The 23,724-nt window shown below is 43.7% G+C and overlaps 1 protein-coding gene across 4 annotated transcripts in view; it reads right to left on the reverse strand.

The window, feature by feature from the left end:
- Positions 1 to 18,191: 18,191 nt before the first annotated feature.
- Positions 18,192 to 23,724, reverse strand: part of MOB2 (MOB kinase activator 2) — a 118,871-nt gene continuing 113,338 nt past the window's right edge. For all 4 annotated transcript variants that reach the window (XM_067296000.1, XM_013957919.1, XM_067295999.1 and 1 more), the window contains exons 4-5: positions 21,074 to 21,198; positions 18,192 to 19,480 (exon numbers count right to left, since the gene is read on the reverse strand). In XM_067296000.1, the coding sequence (XP_067152101.1) occupies positions 19,170 to 19,480; positions 21,074 to 21,198 (436 nt within the window). In that variant the 3' untranslated portion in view covers positions 18,192 to 19,169. The remainder of the gene's footprint in view (positions 19,481 to 21,073; positions 21,199 to 23,724) is intronic.

Raw genomic sequence — 23,724 nt, forward strand, 5'->3', positions numbered from 1 at the left:
TGGGAGACATAAGCCGGAGAAAGTAGCACTGTCCCTTTGAATATTTGAGCCCCTCAGGCTGCTCTGCCCAGACCCCGGGTTTGCAGCGTCCCAGTCTCCCCCATGCTTTCCCTTTGTCTGCCTGCACCGCACCAGTCCTCGGCTGCTCTGTGAAGGACCGAACCAGCAGAACTACCCCAAAACGAAGTGAAACCCCCGGCTGAGGCCGAGCCTTGCGCCATGGCCCGGCGCCGCTGCGGCGCGGCCGCCGCGCTCACGACGACCGCTGGGCGCGGCCGTTGCCGAGTCACTTCGGCGCGCGCGGGCGCGGGCGCCGCGGCGACCGTTGGGCGCGGCTGTTGGCGGGTCGCCTCGGCGCGCGCGGGACGGCGGAGGGAAGCGGGCACCGACGGCCGTGGCTGCTGCTGCTCCCGGGGTGCCAGCCCCGTTGTGGGCTGCCCGCTACTTCTCCAGAAACACGCGGTCCATCCGGCCCCTTCCTCTCGCAGGGGGCGCCCCGAGCGGCGGCGCGGGGAGCGGAGCGGAGCAGAGCAGGTAGGGTCCGGGGGAGAGGCGGGAGGCTGGCGGGGCCGGGTCGGAGCAGCGCTGCGCCGGGGCGAGCGGGGAGGGCGCCCTGGCCCTGTGCGGAGCGCCGCGGTGGAAGCGAGGCGCCTTCTGGAAGGTTCTGTGCCGCCGGCCCGGCCGCGGGGGAGCCACGTCGGCGGCCCCGCGGGGTGAGAGCAACGGGAGGGCCCCTGAGCACCGGGGCTGTGCCTGGCGTTTGGTTGGCACGACCTACGAAGCCTTTCTCCGTGCAGGGGTCTGATCAAGCATGACAGCCTGGCCCGCAGTGACTGTGACCCTGCAGGGGCCTCGGGGGGTGCGAGGACAGGCTGTGGTGGTCAGGAGACGTCTTGTGCAGCCCTTCTGCAGGCCTTGTTATGGCAAGTGAGAGGAATGGGCATCACCTTCCCGTTTTGTGGCTGCCGTTTGAGGCTGTGGACTGTGTCCATGGCAGGCTGTAGCTAGAGCTGTTCCTCCAAGTGGGTGGCAACCTTTCCTGCCCAGCAGTGCCATGAATAGTAATGTGCAAGGAAGTTATGTGCACCTGTAGGAAAAGGGCACTTCAGAGAGGGTAGGGGCATCACAGCAGCTGTTGTCTCTCAGGGGAGTTATGAGGATGGTTTTGGCCTGTGTCACCTTCCATAATGTGTGCATCAGCCTCTGGACCTTTGTGTTGGAGTAGTGAAGTTGTTGGTAAAAATTAAGCTTTCTAGGAAGGCTTGGCGGAGGAAGCGTCTCTGAAGGATATCCTTGCTGCAGAAAGGTCTCAGTAGTGTTCCAGACTCGGACAGTTTCCTGGGAGGCTGTGATTCTGGCAGGTGGTGTCTCTGGAGGACAATCTTCATGTTAGCACCTGCTGCAGAGGTGGGGTGTGAAGGTTTGTACTGCAGGTGGCATCCCCTGTGGATGTGGGAGAGACAGAGATCTGAAGGAGGTCCTGAAGGCTTTTGTGCCAGGGGGCAAGGTCAGATGGGAGTGGAGTCACATCAGTGTCATAATTCTCTCTCTTTTTCCTTTTTTTTCCCCCCCTTCTGGTGTTCATGCAAAATAAACTCTTAAAAGCCAAGGCATTTTTAAGGTGTTTTTGGACTTATTGATCTGTTAAAACCCAAGGGAAGGAGGAAGCAGCAGGGTGAGGCGAGTAGAAAGGCTGACAAAGGCCAAAGAATGAAGAGAATCACAAGTATTGCAGGGTTCAGGCTCTTCAACACTGGAAACTCACAACTCTGAACTAGCTGTGTGTCATTTGCAGCTCTAAAAGTGAAAGGAGATGCTGGCTTGGAGCATAATACAGGTGAATGAAATTTTACAGGCATGTGGAGAGGACTTCTGCTTCTGGCATATCTGTTTCTCTCTCTCTTCATGTGTTTTCAAAAATGTTCTTAATTCATGTGATCTTTTTATGTCTTCAGTAGTATTTAAAATTATGATCCCCAGAAGAAAACAGTAGTTTGTATAGCTAAGGATCTCAACTTTAGGGCCTACCCACATTACTTGTGCCTTTTTGTTTCTGTGTTGTAACACAGTCTGCAGCTACATGATGTTATATTCTCATCCTCAGTGCATAGGATGGACTGTATTTTGGAGTGAATTGAGTTTATATTTAAGCTGTTTTCTGCAGAATGTCCTTTTTCTTGTACCTTAAATCAAGAGGCAAGTAGTAAACGAGGCAGAGGATTTTTAGGGTGCCTCTGTGGTTAAGGTAGTTGGATTATCTGTGCTGTCAGGTGTTGGCCATTGTCTTTGTCCAAACACCTGTAGCAGGTGATGGCTGATGAGATGCCTTGAGCTATGACACCTGTCCTTCATCTGAGCTCTGCAGCTCTCCTGCTCTCTTTGAGAGCCCAGCCCCTCAGATGCAGTACCTAAACCACTTTGTACATTTAACCTTCATTGGTCTCATTTTCTGTGCAACATAACATAAAACCTTCCAGGTGCATCTTGAAGACAACAGAAGTGTGTAAGACACTAGGTGTCATCTTCTGTTTGTGCACACACGTACATGCACACATACTTTGTTTAGATACATGCATATATGAAGAATGCATTTATGCTCAGGGTGAACTATTATTAATTGGGCCAGTGCCTGTCATGCACAATGTAAACAATAAATTGTGTATGTTCAACAAATGAGCTGCTGAGGTAGTAGTTGTGAGGTATTTCTCATCACCACGTGTCAGCGTACAGTCTGTTTGGGGTTGAGAAAGAAGTTGGTTTTGTTTGACAGCACCAATGCAAATTGTCCAAGCCTTGCAAGCAGTGCATAAAAATTTTCTCTGTAGTCAGGTTGTCTTTAAGAAATTGATCTGATACAACTGATTGAGCATTAATAGTTCACCCTAGGCAGAGGCAAGAACTAGTGTTTGTAAAGACAACAAAACTTTTGTAAGGCCTTCAGGTAGAGCTAATGCTGGCACCTACTTTTACCAGGTGTGGCTTTCTTCCTGCTGATACAGACAGTGCATTTAACCTAACAGGCTTGGATATTTTTTTAAATATTGCAGCAGAAAGCCCCCGGGGATTATCTTCTGTGTGCAAGCATGCAGGACTGATCCTGGTACCTCTGCTTCATTTCAGCTATGTACTAAAAGTTTTATATGAGCTCATGATAGAAGGGCAGAGTGTTTTGGTAAGGAAGATGATTTTAGTTGCGAGTTTCTTATTATAGAAAACAACAGGGAAGGGAGGGAGACACTTGTTTAAAAACTGGAAAGTATCTTAGCTGTTTGTTGTACTGTTTAATCTTCTTATTTTATTTAAAACCACTTCAACAGCTGCAGCTCCTATTTAATTTGGAGAACAAAACCCTAGCAGTTCAACTGGCTGGGGACACTTGAGGCCATAAGTGGAAGGGAAACCTACATGGAGGGCAAGTCCTTTCTTCTTAATGCACAACTTATTGTGTGGGTTATTTTTAGTGCTGTAATCTTGCTGAGTGCTGCTGAGAGGAACTGTGCCAGGCAGGCTGGCAGGCTTTGAAGAGCTTGAGAAATGGGATTTCCTGTTCCACTAGCTCAGAGCTGACTCTTGCCATTGTCAGGAGCTATTATCGCCGTCTCGCAGCCAAAGCAGATAACACAGCTTCAAGGTCAGGGAAGACAAACTCTCATCAGCAGCATTAGCAGAAGGAAGAGTTTGCTTGCAGTCATGGCGAGTGTTTCTGTAGCTGCTGTAGTTGGGGTCCTCTGCCCTGGCAGAGGAGTCTACATGTAGACCACAGAATCAGACAATTGTTGAGGTTGGAAGAGATCTCTGGAGATCATCTAGCCGACCCTCCCACCCCACCCCTGCTCAAAACAGGGTCAACTAGAGCAAGTTGCTCAGCACCGTAACTAGTTGAGTTATGAATATCACCAGGGCTGGAGACTTCATAGCCTCTCTGGACAACCTGTTCCAGATAAAACTGCTGGGAAGAAGAGGGAACTTTATTTCTCCTCTCCTCGGCTTCTGCTGACCTGCTTCTCACCATGGGTTTTGTGCATCTGCTGAGTATCATCTCTGGTATGGACATAAGTGGGACTAGAAGGCAATATTGGTCAAGCCTTGATAGTGTGGCGTATTTTGCTCTGTGCTGTTCAGAATGGAAGGAAAACAGGTCAGTCCAGAGAAGCAGCAACCCTTGATGTAGGAAGCACTTTCAGATAGTGAAATTGTCAAAAAAAAACGAATTCTGTTTACAGAAACATCTTATACAGTCTTGAAAAGTTATGCAGATTAAGATCATGACTTCACGTTACAGTGTCAGTTCTGGGTAATTCTTCTGAGAGATATCTTCATTCTTAAAATAAAATCAGTTTTCAGAATGGATGAGGATAAACTGGAACAAGCCACTCTTGCCTCAGTACCAAAGTGTCCTCACTGGAGTTACCTAGATATAGGTTCCAGCATAACCCTGTTTGTGACAGTTGCCTAGGCTGTGCCTCTTATTTATGTAAACAATACAGTGGAATAGTGATTTCTTTTCTGTCCGTAGCAAATTACTTCCATGCTTTCGATACAGAGTTTGCTTGCAGTTAGGTGCAGGAATGCAGACGGGATGTATTAGAGCTACATAAGTTAGGGATTCTTTGTGGATATGCAAGAAACCATTTTTAGGTTAAAGATGGAGTCGTGACTGAGATTTCACATCATTATATAGGAGCTCTTGTGCTCTCCAATTTATATAGGGTTTCTGATCTATACTTCTGTGTATAAATGCAGTGTAGGAAGTTGTTTCTCTTCAAGAGCTTTCTGTTTCAGCACTGAGTCACACAGCAAGAGCAGAAACAGGGGCACAGAGAAGGTAGAGTTCGTGTTTATAGGAAAAGCTGGGACCAAAATCTGCTCCCCATCTCCTGTGCTTTAGGCCAATGTTTTTGATGGTCTGTGATGTCTCTCCACAACTGGAGTTCTGCGTGGGCTAGTGAAAAGAGGATTGGGCTGGGACTGTAACGTGTCTTGGCTTCAGCTGTTTGCCTGCGGTGTGGCAATAGGCAACTCTCCTCTTGTACCATTTTAGGGATAGAGAAGCTGAGAAGGGCAGTGACACACACCCCTCTGCAAAGTGCTTTGAGGATCACTGTTAAAAGTGTGGTACAAGTAGGCAATTTTGTTAGACTGTTCCTGTTTTGTGCCAGTTGAAGAGCAGGAAATGGGTGTCGAATAGGAAGCTGGCGTTTTGTCTAAAACGTACCAAGTTTGTGATGTGTTGCTGACTCCTGATTGAGACATCTCAGTGTGAGCTATGCAGGTGCTGCCATACTCTTTGTGAGGGGCAGGAATACCCATTTTGCTTGCACTGAGGTAACACAGAAATGGCTCTGGAGTGATGCTGGGTCCAGTTCTCCTCTCGGCAAGACAGATGTTTGTGGCACATGATGTGGCTTGGTAGCATCCTGGTCTTAAACTTCTGGAGTTTATTCTTGTGTAGAGAATCACAGTGTAGATTCAAATAACAGTTATCCTTAACCCCTCAGTGTGAAGGTGTTTGTGAGGTACTGGGAAGACAGAGCAATGATGACACAGCTCTGTCAGTACTTTACAGAAATGGGATTGAAAGCTTAATCAAGGTAGATGAAATTAGTAAAGAAAGATGCCTCTTGCTCTGCTGAAACTTTAAGTGAGAGCAGGTATTTAAGAGAGGGAGATAGTACAACTCTCTCTCCTTCCCTACCCCTTGCCCTATGGTCAAATACGTAATGTGATGAGGGGAGGTGTTGTTAAACTGTTCATACCTCTAGCAGTTAAATAGAGTCCTAATTCCTTGTAGAGTGCAGGTTGTCTGACATCAGAGCTGGTGGTTTTCCTGGTGCTGTACGGGTGTAACAGCCATGGCAGTGCCCCAGCAGCCACGTATATCAGAGTCCTGTATCTGGCTGAATGAGAATTGCATTCAAAGAAGGACGTTTATCTTTTGTTTAGCTTGGTGGGGCTTGGTGCTGCAAGTGACTGTGCTCAGAGTTAAAGGTGGAGAGGTCAGTGCTCATTTTGAGATTGCCACAGCCACACTGAGATATGAGACCTGGCCAAAGTGGACTCTGTTTGCTGCTCCATTACAGATTCCCTGTACATGTTTCTTTGCAGCCTTGTTTTCCATCTGTGGAGTGGCAGATCCTTCCCTCTCTCCTGGGTTGGGAGGGGAGGCCTGCAGAAGCTGCCATTGCAGTGCTGGGCTGCCAGCTAGCAGCGGAGCTTCATGGGAGCACACCTGCAAGAGGCTCGCTGCACTTGTGCTCAGCATGCTGTCACTGACCCCTTTGGGAAGCCTGGATCTTCAGTTCTGGGTATGGTCAATACTCCGATTAGCTTATATTATACTACCAGGATAACCCTGCTCTGTACACTGATATTAACATGGTATATCACGTAGGTGATTATGGAGCACAAGATTATATGTTAATCCCCCCCTGAATTATTCCCACTCCTATTATGCTGCATTTTATCTGCTGTTCCCTGATTATCTGTTGTTCCTGATTATCATTCATTTGCAAATAATGACTCAGCATTTGCTGACTTGGTAAATGCTGCTCTTCCACATCTTGACCAGGCATACATTACTGATGAGTTGTCTGATTTGACAGCAAGAGAAGACACTAGGAGCCATTCTTGAGGCTTCATCCTATCGTGTAGCGTGCATGGTTCATATGGGTGCCGGGACCTCTAGGGGTAGCACAGCAGGCCCCTCTGCCAGCTGAGTGCTGTTGGCAGGAGTAAGTTTGGTGTCAGATAGCAGGTCCAGCTGCATGGATAGAGTTGGAGGGCTGGCTTCCACGAATTTCTGTCTCTGCCACAGAGAGGAACTGTGCTGATTGTGTTTCTGGTAACAGGAGGCTTATAAGTTTGCACAGCCTTGTTAAGGGTGATGTTGCAGTGCATGTATTCTGCATTGTGTGAGACCTGACATTGCAGAGGGTGCAGCTGAATGAAAGCTCTCTTGTGGGAGAACTGAGATCTACTTTTTTGCCTGAAACTGGTAGGCTCAGTGACTTTGGCCAGGATGTTTCACCTGTTTGTTTCTGTCCCCTTTCTCTGTATGTCATCTCCTACAGCTGGCTTGTCAGCTGAACTATGTAGACTAAGGCCTTCAGCAGAAGGACTGCCACTTACTCTGGGAATGACACCTGTCTGGGGTCTGTAAGTGCTGCTGTTATCCAAATAATGAATATTGTAAAATATCTCCCGTTTTTATCACTCTCCTAGACAATGAAGAGGGAAGTCTGAACTTTTGATTGTATAACTTATGTTGAGTTCAGTAACTCCTTTCTTGCAGTAGGAACAGGCAGGTTGCTGTTCTTCCTATAAGTGCCAAAAGCAGAGAGTGCAGGCCCGTGTCTGCTGAGAGGTCGGAAACAATTCTCTGACGTTCAGAGATGCCCGAGTTTGCTATAAGTGAGATGGTTTGGGTGTGAGTAGTTGAGCTGTGTTAGCTGACAACTCTAGTCTAATGTGACTCAACTGGATCCAGTACCTGAGCCAGCTTATTTGCAGGTGGTTCAAGTATTGCTGCATGATGCAGCACTGGCTTGCTCGCTGCTGCTTCAGAGTTCCCAGAAGCTGAAATTTATGTGCATCGATTGAGGCAGCATAGATATATTCCCTGGCTTGGAGGTGTTTCCCTCTGCAGTTGGATAAACTTTAATCAGTCTTCCACTTTACCCTAAGACAATTCAAAATAAGTAGCCTAAGACTCAATGGGGGCATGGGTCAGCAGGGATATATGCTAGTATGAGCAGCTCCTGGTCATCTACTTTTTGTTCCCTATAAAATCCTGGCATACAAATGGTTGCATCCTTGCAACTAACAGGGTACTAACAGGTACAGAGAGAACTAGCAAGTTCTCTGTGTCTCCTGAAGGTTCTTCTGATACCATTGCAATCCAAGATGGTATGGCTGCAAGCTGCCCTGTTGCACAATGCTCCTGTGTGTACTTACCACACTGTATCCCCACTTAAGAGTGAAAGCATTGGCAGTGATGATGGTGCAGCAAGTCTCTTTGAGACTTCAGATGGCATTAGAGAACTGATTGAATTTCCAACAACTTTGAACCTGCAACAGTTTGTCTTGCACAAGGGAAGTGTTTCTAGTCATTAGTTTAGGTACTGTGGTTGGGATTTTCAGACAGTTAATTTTCTTCCCCGCTCTTCAGTGGGCGGATAGTTAAGTAAAATCTGTGATTTGTGCACTAGAAAAGACTGGGTGAGTAGATTCGGCTGGTCAAATCTGCATGGCAAAGGCAATGGCAGTATGACACAGAAAGGGAACAGCAACTTAAGAAGTATTCCAAGACAGACCAATACTTGCGGCTTCAACTGCCAGAAGTCTATCAAGTCAAAAGGCCATTGCCCTCGCTGCATTGAACTAGCTCCTCATTCATGGCCCTGAATAAGGAACAATTCTGGCTAGTGGTTCCACTTCTGCCTCTGTGGTTCTTTCCCTTTGCTGAGTTGCGTTGTCATCTCAGGTTACAGTACTGCAGCTGACACAGATGCTGGGTTATCGATTAGTTCCAGGGAAAATGTTCATTTTTTGGTTTAGCTGTCAGCTTCAAATGAAGAACAAAATGATGTTGTTCAGGGAGAGGTTCCTCAGCCATGTCTCAAAACACAAGATTAATTTGGGCCATTCCTGTGGCTTGTGATACATGGGAGATCAGAGCAATGGCTTGCAGGGTTCCCTTCTGACATTGAAATGAATAGTGTCATAAATGAAAGTGGGTTTGCTTTAAAGTCCTTATGACAGTTTACCCTGAGCATTTTACACTGGAGAATAATGAAAACCTAAAAAAGAGTTTCTAGATTTTTTAAGCAGAGCAGTTTTAAGTTTGATCCTTTCACTGTAGCTTTTAATCTTGTTAATAGCATTTGGGGGCTTGGTTTTGGTTAGTAACCCAACCAAGTCCCAGTGACGGCCATTTAAAAAATAAAGTTTTGCCAGATATATGTGGGAGCATGTGGACTGCCAGATCATACAGAGGTGCAAGAGGAAATACAATGCTGAACTCCAATTTCAGTGCAGTTGTCCTGTAAATTTGCCTTAGAAAGGCATAAGAAAGAGTAGAGCCTGACTGAACATCTGTAAGCCACGGTGAAGAGGACTGCTGCTAAAGGATCTCATTTGTGAAAAGGGGACAGAGTTTTTCTCTCCTGAAAGTTGCACTGTCTTGTAATGGAAAGGGCTAACTGCTTGTTGAGCTGTGTGTGGCTTGTACTTGATCTCTGTTTAGTTTGGCCCAGGTGGTGTTCATGTGCCCAGTATCTGATTCCACTTTCCTGCTCCATCTCCTGGGGAGATGTTGGAGCAGGGCTGCAATAGGATAGAATCAGCCAGAACCTGTAAATCAGCCCTAGCTATGTCCAGGATGAAAGGTTATCGTAACCCCCCAAGGTCTGAGTGGTAATGGGCAGACTCAAGTGTTGTGATGTCATTTGCAAATACATGCCTTACTAATGCATTTTGGCTGACGATAAACCTTCCTGTTTACCGGCTGCTTTTACAGCTGCTGCTGCTCCCCTCTCCATGAAAGAGAGGGGTGGAGAAAAGAGAGAACCTGCAGAGAGGCAGGTGTGCTGTGCAGAGAGAGGGGAGGATGAAATGGAAGCGTAGGTATGCTTCTCTCTAGCTCTAGCTTCATTGTAACTTTGCAGATGCCCCTCCAAAGGCACAACAGTGTTCTGTATAGATATGACAGAGATACAGCTAAACACCAATGTCTGTTTGCTTGGGGGAAAAGAGCATGCATTGCCTTGCCCTTCTCAAAGGGAAAAGGTCATGTAAAGCCCGCTACCCCAGGATCCTGGACAGCTAGATACTGTGGCGGGTTATTAAAAGTGTATTTCAATAACAGGTAAAAGCTGTGGTCAAAACCAAGGGTCTGTTCTGTTACATTCCTTCATAATGTAGCAAGGGACAACTTTGTCCCTGTAAGTGTGACAGACAAGGAGGAGGAGAATAGTTGTCTGTTGTTCCCATCATGCAGATAAGGAACTGAGATGCAGAGGAATTGATTTGCCCAGTTGTATATAGGAAGTCTGTGGTTTGGGCTGGAACTTGAATCCAAATTTTAACTGTGAGATTATCCTAGCAGCAGCACATTCCTACTCCTGAATGAGCAGGTTTGCAAACCTCCTTGGTGGCCTGTCCCTAAAGACAGGTTCTTCCATTTCTCAGTACATCACCCTGGAGTACCTCTTCAGATGCAAATAAATGATAGATTTCTTTCTCTGATATGAAGAGAAAAGGTGTATTGGCATTTCTTCCCTCTTTTGTGGTATAACATTAAGATCCAACATGGTATGTGTAGACTGAGAGAATACAGAGGAGGTCTGGGTCATGCTAACTGTGTTTCAATTGTACAAGCAACAAAACAAGTACCTAAATTCAGGAAGCCAGGTTTCATACAAATTGTCTTGTGTCTCGTGGTTGACTATGAGCTCTGACTCTCTGTGTTTGGGGGCTTTTATGAGTATGTGGTCTTGTGTAGGCTCTTTGGCATCTAGTAACATGGGAGTATAGGCTGCAATTTTTCCCTTGTTCAGGAAACTGGTTCATTTGCAGACTCTCTCTCCACTCCCAGTATTTGCGTGTTTCGGCAGAACTTGTAAAAATTTTTTAATTGCTTTGAGACTCCTACCCCCTCTTCCAGACTGGCTGAAATCTGCCAACAGTTCAAAAGTTTGGGCTGGGCAAGAAAACAGGGACAGGCAGATGGAGTGATTGCTTAAGCTTTCTTCTTTTTGGATATCCAGCTTAAAAAAAGTGCAAATACAGTATGTTTCATTTCATTGGCCAGACTGGTTTATTTCAGCAGCAAAATAAAACAACCCTCTTATAAACCACCTGAGCTATTTATCTGAGAAGCACCTGGATCAGAAATGAATGTTAATCCAATAATAACAGATAATTAAACTGTTATAATGGGTTTTCTAATCTCTCTTCTCCAGACGTAAATTTGCTTTTTGCCTTCATCAGGGAGATTATAATGAAGCACGGAGGGCTCCTAATCCAATCAAAATCCCTTGGTGGATTGGAATATTTGTTGTGCTCTCCATTTAAGCAGTGGTTATGCCATAAGATTAACTTCATTCACAGGGTTGCCATCTTGTTACTAAATTCAGAAGAAAAGTGGCTCTGGGATACCCTACCTCCCTAATGGTCTGTGAACATCAGTGTTGCAGGACCAGGTTTGTGAAGATGTCAAACCACCTCTCACCTGGGCACTGGCTGGCATCCACAAAACCTGCACTGGGGTCCTGTCCAGTCCAAAAGTCACCCACAGGTTCTTGGCACTTCCATTTCAGCCCCAAAACATGAACAGTTCAATGAGATCATGAGCGGCGAAGAGCAGACATGGCCTATCTCAGGCTGCATTTTCATGAACATCTGCAAGCTAGGTGTTCCCTCTTCAGTGGCTCCTCTGGAGCTGCTTTATCTGTGCCATTCCCTTTGCCAAATAGCCCAATAGTTAGAATATACAACAAGGATGAGTCAGGGGAGGTTCCGACTCAGCTCTGCCTGATTTTGAGCAGGGCAGATACTGACCGTTCCCAAGCACTCCCTGTTCTTTTCCTGCAGCATGTTACAGTTGTGGCTTTTGATCTTCAGTCTGTCACAATGTGCGATGGGGGGTTTGTGGCTAGGAGAGAGATACAAACGTGCTGTGGATCTCTGTACTGAACATCTATTGCAGAATTGCTTGCAATTGCAAGGGACTGGACTTCGTGATTCAGGAGGCACTATGCAGTTCTTTGTTGCTTCAGTGCTGAGCTTTGTGTGAGGATGAACTTACCTGGCTTAAGCCCTGAACTCCAGAAGTGTGTTTGTAGTTGCAAAAACTCAAGTGGAAGGAGCCATATTTGTCCAGCTGGTAATTGTGTATCTGGCTTTCTTTTGCTCTATAGGTGGCATGTGCTTCTTGCCAAGCAACTGTGGGTTAGCAGTGCCTGAGAACCTTTGCTGGTATCTACTCCCTAATGTCATCCTTCTGGGAGTTGAAATGAGGGACTTCCTGCTTAAATCTTATGGCACCAATAGATGCAGATTCAAGGAGTTATTGGTTCTTTGCATTCTGAAGACGGCGATTGCAATTGTGAATGAATTCATAATAATGAATAGTAGTATTCATTCAGGTCTTGATGCAGATCTCATTTTAAGATTCCCTGGGAACTACCTGCCTGAACTGCAGTCCTTTTCACCTGCGGAGACTGTGACAGTGATCCCAGCACTGAGTTTATAAAAGCATGTTCTGTAGGCTTAATTTCAGCCAGTTTAAAACTCTTTTTAAACTAATGAAAAAGACTGTTCAAAGACATTTATTGTTGTTTATGCTCTCTTGAAAATTTTCTTTCTTAAAATAGCTTAAGTTTTCACAGTTCAGCTCCAATGAGTACAGCTGGTCTTTGGGCACAATTAGCCTCCTGCTTCTGATATTCACTCCTATTCACACAGGGTTTTGTAGCCACAAGGATTTGAATCTACTTTCCTGAATTGCTGAGTGTCGGTAAACCTGTTTGAAAAGGACACAATAATTCTTTCCATTGCAGGATTTACGTAGTTTTAATGTAGCAGTAATAAACTTCGATTATGCAGTATCACTTTCCAGTCCTGTTCTGGATTAACCTTTGCAAGTGGAGCTAAGCATAAGGTTCTCCTTATTCATAAAATGAATTCTTTTAGTAGGCAGGTGTAAGTATCCCAAAAATACTCCAGTTGTTTGCAATACCAGTGTCCCCAAATTTGTTACAAAAGACTTTACAAAGCAATGTATTTCTGCTTTGCAAAGTAAAATCATCCTTTACATTTGGTCATCCAAACCCAGACATTGCCTTTGTGCACCCGGCATGACAGACTGCTGCAAAGAATCTAATATTGACACACAATAAAATGAAACAAAAAACCCAAGTTGGCTAAGAGAGAGAATTTGGATGAAATTACGTATTAATGGCTACTTGATTGTCTAATGGACTTTGTATGAGACAGCTCTTCTACCCCAAGTACTCTGTAGGCTTTGATGCTTAGCAACAGAAAGAATATTCCTTCAGTTGATTTTTGGGAAAGAGTCTTGTGGAAGTCTGGTTTCCAAGTTTGATACCTGGTCTTGAGTGGTTAGGAGGAAGAGTCATTTGAGAAAACTGATCTGCTTGGAGGTAGAGTTTTCAAGTAGAAGAAGAAATAATGGCCTTTCCTAAAGGAGCTGAGTCAAGTCCACACAGAACAAAGCAGAATGGGACCCTTTATTTATGCTCTGTGGCCTTTTGGGGCTGCATAAGTGTTCCTGCTCTTAAGCTTTTAATGCTAGAGAGCTGTGCAGCACTTGTTGTCTTTATCAGACTGAGGATCCTTCTTGGATGCTTTGTACACCTGCATTAAAGCCCTTCTAGGGGAATCCCAGACTGTTTCTTTGGTTCAGTGCGGTAGCTGAATTCATAACTGGTGCCAAGACCAGTTTGTTTTCCTTGTTTAGGTTTCTTTTGCTCTCCTTAAGGGCAGTGCTTTATTTAGGCATGTGCCTTTTAAGCCTTGCTGATGTCGGGTGAAGTACTGGTTTCACAGAAGCAGAAATACTTTGTGAGATGGCATTTGACCTTTTTGTAGCTGAACTGATGTCCCAGAGGGTTGCTATCCACGGAGCCAGGAAGGCTGTCTTGCCGTGGCTCTTTCTACCCTTTCTTTTGCATTATGCTGGGAACCATTGAAAGGAGGAGGAATGTTATGTTAAGGGACCTGGCACCACTTTATGAGAGAACATTAACTCTCTGATCTGTTGTATGGGAAGGTGACAGGGTATTTTAATTACTCTTTTAGGTATAATGAAAAGAATTAGCAGATGACCAAACTTGCTTAGAGTAAGAAAGGAGGATAGGATATCCCTGGAGTCAGGTTCAATTCTGTAAGTAAGTCCACTTTTTGCTAGAAAAAGCTGAGTGTTCCCTGGTCTGGACAAGCATTTGATGAAGATGGTTCCTGTTTTCTCTGAGTTTAGGCTGATAACTTCTATTTGAAAGGTCTTATTGCTTATATTTGCCATTACACCCAGAACAGTTCTTTTGTCCATGGAAAGAATGGAGTTCCAATAACACACTGAGTATGAGCGTTTTTTGGCACCTTTGTTATCTTGCTCATTTTATTTCATTTAGTTCCATGTGGAATGTCAGGATTTGTCTATAGTGCATACAGCCACACCATGTAAAGACACCAGATTTGTCTTTAAATATTAAGGTACAGAGCTTGCATACAAGTGCTAGTGTTGCCCCACAGCATGGATAATTTAGCTATATTGAGCTCTGCTGCAACTACTGCCAGTACCTGAGGTGTAGAGCTAGCTTTAGACTGTGTAGCATAGCCATTTGTGCTATAGCCGTAAACATTGTTTCCATTTGTTCAGTAGGTTTGGACATAAAACAACAACCTATTTCTCTGTCCTCAGCTTAGATAATGGAAATGTATTTCTGGATTTTAGTCTTTCAGTTAACAGATGAAATAGCGAGCTATGGATTGGAGAAGACAAGTTACATGACAGATGTGAGTGAGGTCTTGTTGGATGAGGTGTGGCTTTGTATGAGATCAGCAATCCTAGTGAGCTCTGATAAAGTTGGCTTGTTCTGGTATCGCTTGTTTCTTTGACAGTCTTTTAGTCTTCTGATAATGTCCAGGAGATACTACCTGACAGCATCCACCTTCAGGCTACTGATCAGTTCCAGTAGCATCCTGGTATGCGCACATTTCGATAGAACTGGTGATACCTCAGAACCAGAGTACATCTCTCTGTGTTTAGATACTCTTCTCAAGAAAGTGTTCTGTAACAGGGTGAATTTTCTTAAAATTCTCAGTTAAAAGGTCGTTGTTTATACATAAAAAGAGAATGTCATTTGTGGTACCTCAGACTTGATTATTTAACTTTCCGAAGTTCTCGGGCAAGAAATAAGGATGTATATCTGATTTTGCTGGGCGAAGTAGATGTTGCCAAATTTGATTTACATCTTGCCGCTCCTAGTGCTTTCTTAGGGTTGGGATGAAGCTAGCCCTATGATCTCTACGCAGCATTATTGCCTTGAGGTCAAAGCTAAAGGTGGCTGTTTCTCTGTGTGAAAGGCTTGTTGGCACTGTTCTGATGTCTTGTTCCTACTAGAGGCCAGAGGTAGCTAGTGTAATGGAAGAAAGCTGTTGACCTTGTTCCTTGCTCACCCGGCTGCTGGTATGTATTCTAGCTGTCATATTAGAGGAAAATAATTTCCTCTTGTCTTTACTTAAAGGAATTTCTGCTTGGATTTCTTAAGGACACTTCAGCATCAAAGACTTATTGCTAGTGACACGAAGATATATGACAGTGCTTTTCAAAAAGGAAAAAAAAATAGTTTGTTTGGTGTGTGTCTGTCCATCTGCCCTAAACTAGCTGAGCATGATACTTCTCCCTGTAATAAATATTTTGCCAGTTGGCATTCCCAGAGGGAGAAGGCCATTTTCTGAAGAGACCTTGCCATACAGCAGAGGAGTTGGGAAGGAAAGGTGCAGAAGCAGCATTCCCCTATCGGGGCTGAGAGAGGAGAGGGGCCTTTTGACTCTGAGACAGCTGATGAGGTGGTGTAGAAATAGGGTAAAGGATGATTTCCCCCTGACCCAGCATCTCTTTTACTCTCAACCTGTTTGTTTCAGAAATAAGCATGAAAAAGCTTGAAATTTTTCTCAGGAACATTTTGACAGAGCTGGCTAAGTATGCAATTTGACACTACTCCTGTAGTACAGAGCTGGTATGAATAGCTAATTGCAGTTTTCTAAGGCTTCTTAGCACTTACCAAGGCCCGCCCCCACCCCTTTTTTACAGTGGTTAGATGGTCAGAAGAGGTTTCCACAGCACTTCATGTATTCAAGAATTCACAGAGTACTTACTTTCTTTGGGGAGGTGAGGAGGCAGGTGTGTGTGTTTTGGGTTTTTTTTGGTTTTTTTCTTCTTTTTAGATGGCCTGAAACAATGGCTCTGTACTGCATGATCTTTAGTGCAAAAGAACAGGTTTGCTTCAGAGTGTGTGTGTACGTGTGCATGCATGTTTTGGGGGGGGGGTGGAGTTAGCATTGGTAGGTGCCCTTGTTTAACAGCACTTAAATCAATTTACAAAACATTTAAACAAGCAATATGAGAATTTCTTTCGAGGCAGAAGAACTACTAAGCTGTTCTTTTAGATGCAAGGACACTCGGGCATGGCTTGGCTAGTCAGGTAACTTCTGCAAGCGTAGAACTTCACTGGCAGGCTTCAGTGGCATCACCCAGACAGAGTTTGAAGACTTAGCAGACCCTGGATCATTAGTGTTACTACACCATAGTTCATTAACCTCTGAAATATGCTCAGATGCCTTGAGGGTGATCTTTATAGTAGTATTTACCCCTGACAAGAAGAACATCGTTGGTACCGATTTCAGTGTTTTCCTTATTCCCACTGCTAAAACCAACAAGATGGGCTACAGTACAATAGCATTTATTGTTTTCTCCTTAATCAGTTGTAAAATATAAAAAGATTATCCTTTAGATGAAGTTTCTGTGCTTTCAGGAACATCAAATATCTGCAGATGGACTTAGGACAGCTGCCATGAACTAGAGTTTGCTTGTCTAGAGGTATTGTGGTACTTTACTGCTCTCCTGGTAGCTGAATTAATATTAGGTTTGGTGCTTTGCATTAAAAGAAAGATGGGTTCCTAGTTATTCTGTTAGGCTCTGACAGTTCTAGGGGAAGATAAGGTGCAGTTTATTCTAATGTTTGATATAGGTATCTCTGTTGTGATCTGAACCTGAGCATCATTCCAGCTAAGTTATTTTCTCTAGAGAGATTTGAACTATATCTTGTTGTATTTCTAAATAGCCTTTTAGAATTAGGAATCTGACTACTTTTACAAGTAGATAATAAATTATAAAAGAAACTTATTTTGGGGTGACTGGCCTTGCTATTACTTTCTTACATTAGTCTTGTGATTGACCTTCACTGTACACTCTCATTGTCAGATGGCAAGCAGCACAGAGGCCTTACAAATGGCATCAATCTGATTAATAGCTTTTACTGACCTCTGATAAACCAAAGAATGACTAAGCTTTTCCCTTCAGACATTAGTTTACGGGAATTGTAATAGATGAATGAATGGGAATGTCTGAATATGGAGGCAGCACAGGAGGATGTGGTGGGGAAGAGATGCTCTCAGAATGGCCTATGTTAATGGCACCCAGATGAGAAGGTCAGCAAGACCTGGATGTCTGCCTGCAATTTCACGAGACACCCACAATCTGGAGCCAAACAACAGTGGATAAATTTGGACTCGCAAAGGTGAGGTTCCTTTCTCTCATGCTCTCACTTCTTTTTTCTTTTTTTTTCCTGTGTTCATGCATTTTTTTTGCTCCTTTTTCTCATGCTCATGACTTCTTCCTTTTTTTCCCCTCTCTCGCACCTTTTTTCCTCCCTTATCTATCTCCTTTTGCTTGCTTGCCCACTTTTTCTTTGCTCACTCTTTTTTTAACTGCTCATGCTTTTTTTCCCCTTCTTTTCTTGCATGTGTTGAGCTTTTTTGCTCTTTTTTTCTTTTTCATTTGCTTGTGCTTTTTCATGCTTTTCTTCCTCTTATTCTCCTTGTGCTTGCTCTCCTTTTCTCTCTCTTTTTACTGACTTTTACTGCACAGTTGGAGAACTCATTCAGTAAAACCTGGGATTCATGCCAGGTCAGTTATTAATGATGTGTACCTCAAGATAATTGTCAAAAGCAGTAACAAAAAATTCTCAGAGACTGTTTGCAGCAGATTTGGTAGAAACACAATTGCAAGCAAAATCTTGCATTTTCCCAACTGGAAATCCTGACTGCCACAGATCAGTGGAAATGTGAAGGAAAGAGTCATATCACGGCCTGGATTGATACAGTATCTGCTGCAAAATACCCAGGAGCCCACTACACATGGAGAATTAAGTATGTACAAACAGGCAACTTGCTGCTCTTTTCTATGTATGGCTTACCTTCTGAGTCTGCAGGTTACCTGGGGAGGAGTTCATCGCCTAGCACTACCAGAAAGGGTAAAGGATTGATTAGAACTGCTAGTTTATGGGGTAGAAAAAACAGAACTGTTTCCAAAACTGGCTGAAAGTAGGGCCAACAGCATTCAGTGGTGAAAGGGACTTTTGACGCTGCAAACACAAGAACAAAGCTTATGGCTGATAGATTTGTTTTTATTATTATAGAACAGATGAACTAAAATAAGCCAACAATATAATTTTATGCCAACAGCCATCTTTCTAGCACAGGCAGTGGACTGACTCCAATGTACCCTTCTCCCCCTGGGGCCTCCTTTCAGTGGGAAGCAAATGGTGATGGCCTTTGCACATGGGTTTTAGACTCCAGTGATCTTACTCCTTTTGTTCATAGAGGTGTGCCTGCAAAAAGAGGAGGTGGGGCAGGGGGAGGCAGAGAGGAGAGTATATATGTTGTAGGAGCAATAAGCAGAAAGGCTTGTGGATCTTCTTGCATGTTCATGGGTTGTGACCAGGTAGATAGGACAACTGGAGGATCACACCCACTCTCAACCTGTAGCAAGCCCCTAATTGCTACTCTAGTCAAGCCAGGAGTTTCTTCCCATTCCAAGCCAGCAAAGGGCAAGATGCACTTGACTGAGGAATTTTTGGCATGGAGAGGGGCAGTCTATGTAAAACCAAACCAAAAAACCAACCCCCCACCCCCAAAAACAAACAAACAAACAAATCTGCATTTTAAGCCACTTCAAAATAAAAGTCACTTCTTATAATATAATAGATATTTTTAAAATGGCAGGACCACCATCCTAGAAAGACAGAGGGCTTGCACTCAAGACCAAAGAAAGAAAAACCAAAACAAAAAACCAAAACAAAAAAACAAGAGTGGCCCCACTCTCAAGCTTGGCCCTCTTCTAAAAACATCCATCTGACCAGGTAAAAGGAGTGGACAGAAAATAAAATAAAATTGGTGCAACTTCTTGCCAGCTGGCGCATTAAACCAAAGCTCCATACAGTCCCATACAACTGCACATCCTGTGGTGGCAGCATAATTTCTTTCAACTTTCATGTTGTGTATGCCTGTATGTATGTATATCTGAACATATACATACAAAATATATATTGTTTTTAATGTTAGTTTTGATCCTGTAGGAAGGCTCATCTCTCTTTCACGTGGTTCTGTGCTCCTGCGCTGTTGCTGCTCCCATTGCCGCTCCCGTTACTGCTGCTCCCGCTGCTGCTGCAGAGGACCTCCGTGAGGTCATCCATGATGGTGGTCTCTTTAGGGTCCACCAGGTTGAATTCCCTGATGAATAGGATAAAGTGTGTGTAGAGCGTGTTTAAATGTCCGTGCAGCTCCAGTGCCAAAGTCTCCTTAAAGTGTGAGGAGTAGATATGGGCCAGCACATGGAACAGGTACTTGCAGATCTTCTTCACTAAGGACTCAAATGAGTTTGGGAATTCTTTGCCTGAAAGAAGGAAGACAGAGAGACACTGTGATAACTCCAGCTGGTCACCTTCAGCCCTGAAGCAGCATTTGTTCTGGCTGAGCTGTAGGTAAGTACAACTAGCCAATCTAGAAGAACAGACAAATTGTGGGCCCTGTATCACCTCTCAATTTGTTCTTTTTACAAGACTTCAGGGGAAGAATCTAAGGTTTTAAGCCTTTTTATTAGAAGTTAATCTTTTAAACCCTAAGAGTTCAAAAATTAGGAGGCAAATATAATCATTCTTTAAAACCACAACACTTTTTGTTAATGGCTATAAAACCAACAAGCAGTATTTCTGGGTCTTCATCCAGTTTGTCCAGGAGTGGCAGGTTTTTCCCATAGAGAAAAAGAAAGACTTGGGAAACTAGTTTACAGATAGTGAAATGGAAGCTAATGCATGTAGGCTTGGTGTAGTGTTCAGCAGTCAGCCTAACTTCATATAACTGCTTGCTTCATCTCATTGCTGAAATTCTATCAAGTGGGAAAAGAAGGAAATACTGAGCAAGAAAATCTGCTGGTTGCATTCAGTCAGATGCAGTCCAAATTGTACACGCTGAAGCAGCAGTATGCCCAGTATTGGACAAATACTGTTTCATGACACTGAAAACAAAACTGAGGCAAGCTGAAAAGCAAAAGCCGCTATCCTATGCTGTGGTGCACAACAGGAACTATGTGACAGGTCTATAGTGCATCTTGGCCTCATTGACAGGCAGTCACATGAAAGACCCTTATTGTCCTTGAACAAGCAAATTACAAAGCATATGCTAAAAAAAGTTAACTGCAGCTGGCTTATGAGGCGCTGTCTCTTTCCAGATCCAGATGCTTACAAATAAAGAATAACAGCTGAATATTTATTATATGTACCTTAGTTCCCCAGTTATCTATGGTAAGGGACTCAAGCTACCTGTTTTTAAGCCCTGATTAAGCCCAGCTACAATGGTAACTTCTTTGCCGCAGGTACCTATGTTATTCCCTTAATCAAAGGCATTGCACATAGCAAACTTGTTGGGCTACAAGTTTGAGCTAAAATTACATTCTTCTGTTGCTTTTCAGTTCTTAAAAAGCAGACTCTTATTTAATCTCTGGAGGGGAAGGGAGAGTCTAAACAGTCTGAGAGACAAGACCAGGTTGGGAAAAGAAATCAAGCCACATTCCTGGCAGTACAATTTATCTCCCCCCGATGCACTAGGGCTCTAACAGAAAGGGTAGAACAGCAACAAGGTTAAAATTTATTAGTAGTAAACTATGTTAAACACACACATGCTGACAGTTTTCAAATCTTTGTCCTCTCTGAATATAGAGTTCTTCCTAGAAGATCTCAAAATGTTTGAAGAAAAAGACATACTGATGATGAAACATCAGCAAAAAGGAGAGAGGATCACAAGACTTTCACCCCCGTTCACATGCCGACAGTGCAAGTCTTACTGCAAGAATGAATCTAGCTTAAAATCTCCTTGCAAAAAGAATGTGAGAAAGTTCTCTGGCATTAAGGATACACTGAATGCCAGCTTTCACCTTATTTGCAGCATCTGCAAAGACTGATGGGAGGAACCTGTCCAAAGGTAAACGTACCATATTTTGTTGGAAAGACATCCTCATCTGTCACTAGTTTCTGCACCGAACTCATGACGAAGTCAACATACTGAGGAGCAGTGCACTTGATCTTCTTTCCCCGCTCATCATACCAGTAGTACTGTCTGTGGAAAGAATTGAAAGCGTCACCACATTTACACCTTGGATTCTCAGCTCAACTCCTAAGAGGTTAGTGTCTAAATAATAAAAAACAATAGCTGCCACGTTACCAAAATAGATCATACCTGCTACAGAGAGATTCGCTTCAGAGTGTCTTTCTAAATCAGAAGCCCTGAATTTCTCCTAGCCAGTTGTTTCTCCCTATCAAGCACAGGCAGGCTTCTGGCAAGTGTCCACAGAGAGGAGCTCTGCTTCCATTCAAGTGGCACCTTCTCCAGCAGACAAAAATCTGTGGAGGGCTGAAAACCATCTGGGGAGGTAGATTTCTTAGAACAGGCTGGCCTATCTGAGGCAGTGATAACTACCTATCCACCACAGACTGAGGGCTCACAGTCTATAAAACTCTGGAGGAAAGCATTATCACTATTTAAAAAGGGCAGCAACATTACAAAGCGATAAATCTGTGGTCTTCTGATGCTTAACTAGCACCACAAAACATAAATTAGTCTTGTAGTGTAGTATTATTAAACAGACAGAAGGTGGCTCCAAAATACCAGCTTTTAAGGACTGAGGTATCTGCAGCACTTTTAAATGGTATAAAGCCTGTTTCAAAAACCAATTTTGGTAAAGTTTTCAGGACAGTTTTGCATATCTCTACCACTGTGCCTGAGAACCCTGCTCCTTTGCTTACAAACTCCCAAAGACCCCTAAATTTACCTTTGAACTCTGCCACTAGTGAATAATCTTGTTGGATCTTAAGGAACAGAAGACGTGCAATACTGTCGGTTAGGCTTTCAAAAGTAACTGTAATTTAAGCAGTTAGCTGTAATCCTCTTGATTAACAGCAGCCATCAAACTATACCAGGAACATTCTCTAATAATGCATTACAGTCAACAGGGAGGAATCTGAAGGCTACAAAAGCACTGAAGTTTTGTTATTTTTTATCGTGGTTAATTTACACACCTCTAAGTGTTACCAGGAACAACTATCCATTGCACTAGGCATGCAGAGTGAGAAACATTTTAGAGATAAGGAATTTGGCAAAACACTTTTTCTTTGCCTACACCACATTAGAGGTGTCTGAGTTCCAGTTCCTGAACTCTTCCTTCAAACTCTCTAAGCCCTGGGCGCTGTCCTGTATCATTTCAGGCTTAATGTGAAGTCCATTGTCTTAGCCTTCCTCAGAACACAGGATAGGTGGGATTTGCTGACTGCCTTGGAAGCAAGGTTAGAAGTGGTTTTAAGGCTCAGAGCTTGGCTAGGAAGATAAGGCCCCCACCCTCCCGCTTCCTACACATGTCCCTGCCAAGCCAGGCTACTGCTTTTTGCGTGCCTGTCTACCTCCAACTCTGCTCTGTTGACTAAGGATCTGTTATCTGACATTCCTCAAACAGATCACTTTTTGAAAAGGATTAAACAAACTTCATCTGTAGCCCTAGCCAAACTATCATTTCAGTGGGAAGTCTAGCCACCTTTGAACACCCTTTCTTTTAACTAACTTTTGCATGGAAGATAAAGATTAAATGTTGGGTTTTTTCGGTGCATAACAGGACTAGACTGCATTGAACTGGAAGGATCTATAGGTGCTGCTTGAAAATTGAAGATAGCAGAACAGCTGTTATGAAGCAACTAAGAGAAAATGTTAAATCATTGAAAAGTTCTAATTTACAGTCTGTTTCCATTGCCCAGAAAGATTCTTCAGGGACTGGTGGTGGGGGACAGGACGAGACAGGAAACTAACAACATTGTTCATGTCTCCAAGCAGAGGAAACAATACAGAAATTAGCAGTATAGCTCAACTATAAGAGAGGAGAGACAACCGAAAACTAATTCTGCAAACACCTGAAGTTTAGTATTTTTCTTTAAGCTCATTTTCAGCATTTGATGCTTGGTCACTCTTACATTGTTAAGTAAAGGTGGTGGGTTTGCCACTAAAAGGGCATAAAGAGATGAGCAAGTGCATGAAAACCACAGGAGTTAACAGCTCTTAGGTGAGGACTGTGTTCTTCATCACTGCTTATTTCCTTTATACAATCAATGTGTAAAGAATTATACAAACACAAGCCATGTGTATCTCATTTGTCTAGTCCTGCAGTAAACTGCAGCAAGGCAGTTCTAGGTAGGTCTGACTTATTTTGGGTCTTAGGACAATGCTTTTTGCCAAGAGCAAAAGCAGATTGAACTATCTGTACCTCAGCAATTTTCTCCTGCTGCAGAAATTCTTAACTACAAGATAGAAAGCACAGTTTAGAGTTGCCTTTAGGCACAAAAAGGAATGCGAGTAATTTGGTTTTAGTTAAAAGAAAGTTTGGCAACTATGCAAGTTCACATATATGAAAATACAAGTGAATAAATCTGCTGAAACATCCTCCTGTACACCCTTCGTTCCTTCCAAGTTAAAGTAATTATAGCAAAACAGGAATTTAAGAGGAGAACTGTTGAGAGTGGGGGATAACTACAAGAATTGTCCTGTTGATTAGAATTGTCTTCCTTATGTTTCAGTGTTGTGGATAGAGTCATCACATGCCTT

The sequence above is a fragment of the Apteryx mantelli genome, chromosome 4 (genome assembly GCF_036417845.1).
Source record: "Apteryx mantelli isolate bAptMan1 chromosome 4, bAptMan1.hap1, whole genome shotgun sequence".
Lineage (NCBI taxonomy): Eukaryota > Metazoa > Chordata > Aves > Apterygiformes > Apterygidae > Apteryx > Apteryx mantelli.